Source organism: Triticum urartu, chromosome 1A (genome assembly GCF_056163025.1).
Source record: "Triticum urartu cultivar PI428250 chromosome 1A, HENAU_Tu73, whole genome shotgun sequence".
Lineage (NCBI taxonomy): Eukaryota > Viridiplantae > Streptophyta > Magnoliopsida > Poales > Poaceae > Triticum > Triticum urartu.
The window spans coordinates 560,363,766-560,368,702 of NC_141873.1; the positions used below are offsets into that span (position 1 = coordinate 560,363,766).

General features: G+C 38.2%; 1 protein-coding gene across 1 annotated transcript; it reads left to right on the plus strand.

The window, feature by feature from the left end:
• Positions 1 to 781: 781 nt before the first annotated feature.
• LOC125539078 (uncharacterized) lies at positions 782 to 4,175 on the plus strand. Its single transcript, XM_087539123.1, has 5 exons — positions 782 to 865; positions 1,767 to 1,845; positions 2,584 to 3,117; positions 3,201 to 3,535; positions 3,702 to 4,175. Exons 1-5 carry the CDS (start codon positions 782 to 784, stop codon positions 3,852 to 3,854), a joined length of 1,185 nt encoding a protein of 394 aa, XP_087395249.1. The 3' UTR covers positions 3,855 to 4,175.
• Positions 4,176 to 4,937: the final 762 nt, after the last annotated feature.

The following is a 4,937-nucleotide window of genomic DNA, read 5'->3' on the forward strand; positions in this document are numbered from 1 at the left end:
AAGAGATCTATAAATTAGTATTTTTTAGTTCAACCCTAGGTAAATATAATACCTTTGAGAAGATAATCTAAATACATCAGGGGGAGTTTATTGGTAGTAAGAGATCTGTAAATTAGTATTTTTTTTAGTTCAATCCTAGGTAAATATAATACCTTTGAGAACCAAATCTAACCGAGTTAGAACGCAACACATGGCTGACGATAAACTGGAGCCACCACCACAACTAAATAAGTCTTGTCTTTGCAGCTTTCTGTCAATAATTGTTTATGTATTTTCAAAAACGTAATTCGAAGTTATAATTGGATGGCTGATATATAGTTACACCAGCTTTATTTATTTATGTACATTTTTTATATCCTAGTTCGGCTATTTCTGTTCTGATAGGCTGATTGTAGTTGCTATTCGGTTGATTATACATCTTATGAAAGAAATTTGTTTTCATGCTATTGGTTTTACCATACAAAATATTTAGTTCATTCTCCACCACCCCCATGGTAAAGTCTGCTGTTAGCCATGCATGCTGTTGTGCCATCTAGTTCTGTGTGCTCATGGGCTTATGTAAACTGCCCGGGCGGTGTCCAAGTTTGTCATGTAGTTACCTATCTCTGTTTACTTATCTCTGCTGGTTCATGTATTTCGTCTGTATAAAGTTGAAGAATGATCGATGTTACCATTTTCAGTGTGATGTTATGCTCACATGAACTCTGTTACAGTAGTATTTTGTACAAGATCTACCCAGGCGCGCTCTTGTTGTACGAACGAGTGTGATTCAGAAGCATATATGGCGAACCAGGTAGCTTTTGAGGTTATTGAGATCATTGAAGATGACAATTCTGTAGGTGAAGAATGTTGGGATTTGCTTGAGGTACATGTTGCTATATACTCTAGTAATTTTTTGGTTGTCGTTTGGTAAAAAAAATACATCTATTGGTATATCTTCTGTTATTGCAATTTATATATAGTACCCTCTAATAATGTGTCTTGATTTTAATGTCTTGTTCTCTTGTTTTGTTAGTTTTTAGGGTTTTGATATGCATATAGGTTATTTGTTCTTTTGCTTTTCAGGTTTGCATGTAAACTTTTGTGCTATATTGAACTTCTTGTAATACAAAACGACAAGTGTTTTGGGGGGTGTCCTTGGAATTTGTGTACATGTGCTCGGTGTTCACTATATTCTAATGTATTGATTTAAAAATATATGTTGTGGTTAATGCCTCATAAGCTTTTCAATCATTCAAGTATGTGCAATGCTATTACGTACGACACACACATACAACTATATAGACTAGTACACCCATTTATACCGAATGAAAAGAATAATGGCACTATTTTTTTTGGCATGTACATTAGATTTGATTTTATGCCTCACAGTTAAAGATAGTTATTTAATGCAAAGGCTGTATAAAAATTCCTATCATCACTGGATCAATCTTGATATTAACTATTAAGCAGTGATTGCCCTTTAGCAAGATGGTGCTTTCTAGGTTTGCTCCCTAAAATTATATTACACCTTAATAAACTTTTTGTTAAAAATTGGTTGCTAGGCTTATCCTCAAAGTAAAAGAATTGAAACCTTGAAAACACCTTTGTCCTGCCACAATTAGGCTTACGCCAACTATACATTTATTATACCTGTTAGATTTGCTTGTGAAGTTAGAGGCTTATACGGTTATACCTTAAAGGGACATCAATTAGTATTATTCTATTTCTATTTATTGGAGCAACTCTTGATGCTTTCGTATGCTAACTTTGAGAAATATTTACAGGATTTAAATCCAGCGTCCACTTCCTCAGCACATTTTCAGGCCAGTTCTGAGTTTAATGTAGAAGATTATGTCAATGAAGGTAAAAAAGGGTTGAATTAAAACTTCCTGCACCATGAATTCATGATATCATGTGAGATCTGCTTGCATTAGCAGAATGTGCTCGTGAAAATAAATTTCGAAAGAAAGCTCACGATCTACATAATGAAAGTGATCCTTGTGATGTATTTGTTGCTGCATTAAATCAATGCAAAAATATTAAGGTCCGCAGTTTAAAAAATGATGTTTTGTTTTCCTTGATCCGTGAAGGCCTGTTTCTATGGGCTAAATCCAGGGACATGCTTACTTTTGTTTATAACTTAGCAAAAATTTCCCTCGTGAGGCAAACTAATGAGTGTTTCGTACTAAATGCCTAATGTTTCCGAATAGGCCTTAACTAACTCCAGAAAAACTCAAATTTGTGTATATATATTAGCGGTCAATTTAATGAATTTTGATTTTTTTTTAATTAAACTTTGCTCTGCCTTTCAACGTCATTAGGGGGGATGTATATGGGCCATGAGTGTCTCCTACTTCTCTTAGAAAGGTAGAAATGGCCAATAAATTTGATCATAAAACCATCTAAGCATATCTATGCCATGCTTGATGTAGTTGATTTGTCTAACGGGTCAAATCTGTCTAGGGAAAAATAACTAACCAGTAAAGTAGCACTTGATGCACTTCATGGGAACTTAATATTAAGCAAACTGATCAAGCAGAAGTCTGATATTGTTAATTATATACTTACCATTATGTTATGGTTTTCCTTGTTTTTTTGCAGGTGGAGATGGAATTCTAGCAGCACCTTCCTTTTTTGCTGATGGAGATGGAATTTTAGCAGCACCAAATCATACTATCATCAATAGTAATGAAAAACCTCAAGACCCGGGTCAGAGTTGCAGCCTGCTGCCCAGTTCCCCAACTGAGGATTCTCCTCTTTATATGCTTGCTACTTCAGATGGGGCTCTAAGTAATAAATATGTTATGGATGACTTGACAACCATGAGTGGCAGTCATGTAGTACTCCCTTCCATTCAGGAAAATGTAGGGGCCAGCAGTATTGCCTTTGCTGGTACAACTGCAGACATGTGCTTTGTTAATAACCCGCAGTCTCAATTCCTTGGTCAGCCTTCAACTTGCTCTTCACCGGAAATAATTGATCTTACTCAGATTGATGACATGGATGAAACTGATGATGTACCAATGGAATTAGCACCTATACCTGAATTAGATGTTCTTACAGACATGGATCAGATTGATGACATACCAATGTTACTACCTAGGAAGAATGTCACTCTTGCACTAGATCTTGATGGTAAGTTATTAAATACTTTATTCTCCTGTAGGTTTCTTTTCATGCACTTAAGATTATTGACATGCTCATTTTCTGTTGCATAGGCACCCTTATCCACTCAGCAAGGTACGACCATGGCGCGGACTTCTCATTTCCTATGCGCCGTGGAGAAGAAGAGTACACTGTCTACGTGAAGAAGAGACCACATGTAGATGCCTTCCTTGAAGAGGCGGCTCATATGTTTGAGCTTGTTGTATTTACGGCTAGCACAAGCTCTTATGCAAACCAAGTGATTAATGCATTGGATCCTGAGAACAGACTGATATCACGGCGTTTTTTCCGGGAGTCATGTGTCTCGGTAGATGGAAACTACCAGAAGGATCTGACCATTATTGAAGCTGATCTTGCAAAGGTTGCGATTGTTGACAATACCCCTGAGGTAACTTACTCTGAAACTCAAGTACGGAGGTCATTATTAATAGTTATGATTTTAGTGTTATTGACTACCATTTTATTGAGTTGAATTTGGAAACTTGTAATTTATGATTTTGAGAGATTGCCACGACTGATCGATGACTGAAACCCTTTTCTCACACGTGCCGCAGGTTTTCCAGCAACAGGTGAATAATGGGATACCCATAAAGAGCTGGTCAAGTGGCCGGTATGACATTTCGCTGCTTGAGCTGATCCCCTTCTTGGAAACAATTGCTGACGCGGATGATGTCCGGCCGATCATTGCAGACAAATTTGCCAATTAATGATTGGATATACATAGGCTGCAAACATTTGGTGCCCCCAGTTATTTAATTTTCTCAACAAAGAATCTGTCCATAGTGGAACAAAAAGTTTGGTACAATAACTGGACACCTGCTTCGTTTCGACTTTGATTCCCTAGAGTTCGGTGCGGGAGAATCAATTTTTTTGAACTGTAATTTGGCACAACTTACCATTGTTTTATGTGCAACTATGATGCATAAAATGCCATTGTTCTACAGAGGAAGTTATAGGTTATGTAAGATTGTCCACAGGCCTCTTTGTCGCATGAACAAACTCATAGATGATCCTAATTATGTGTAACTTTTGTCAGTTTTGTCTCATATATGAAATTCCGAATAAGAAAGGCAATTTGGGTTATGCAATTATGCTTGAGTTCGACTTTTGCATATTCGTAAGATTTGACATTTTTATCTCATGTATTATATAACTAGAAATTTGCAATTATCAACATGCAAGGATGGTTTTTGCCGACAAAAGAGAATTCATACACTAGGCGTATCACCATGCATATGCATACTTGATAGTATAGGGAAAATGCCTGTTTAGAACAAACGAGGGTAGGCATCCATCACTTGGTGGCTTGCTATGGAGTTTAAGACCGCTAGAAGAGAAATAAACATAAATAGAGAAAACTGCTTATTTACCCATAAGTTGACTAGTCTTGGTTCATATACCAAAACTTGCCTGTCAATTGGTATGTACCCTAAATCTGCATTTATACATATGCTCAAGCCATCATTCGTTTCTTGAGAAAAGAGATACCCCCTCTGCTCTTACGACACTTCCCATGGGCGGCGAGGATGGATCTTGAGCCACCGCCGCCATTTCCATCCTCCTGCTACCTCCTCCCTCACTACAGGGCATGGACGGGTGAAGCCCAGACTACGTTGGCGTTGGCGGGGATCGGTACCTCTAGCCAAGATATTGTGTTAGCGCGCGTGGGGGGGGGGGGGGGGGGGGGGAGATGCTGGTAGTGCAACGACGGTTGGGATCTGCGGCTGCACAATGGGATTCATGGTGACGGGGCACACCAACGGTGGTCGTGGCATCGGCGGATCAGAATG

What these genes read in the sequence shown, in the direction of transcription:
- LOC125539078 (XM_087539123.1), top strand. Translation starts at nt 782, where the DNA reads ATGGCGAACCAGGTAGCTTTTGAGGTTATTGAGATCATTGAAGATGAC. An exon ending in AGAAGATTATGTCAATGAAG is followed by an intron (nt 1,846 to 2,583) that starts GTAAAAAAGGGT and finishes GTTTTTTTGCAG; the next exon opens with GTGGAGATGGAATTCTAGCA. An exon ending in TTGTTGACAATACCCCTGAG is followed by an intron (nt 3,536 to 3,701) that starts GTAACTTACTCT and finishes CACGTGCCGCAG; the next exon opens with GTTTTCCAGCAACAGGTGAA.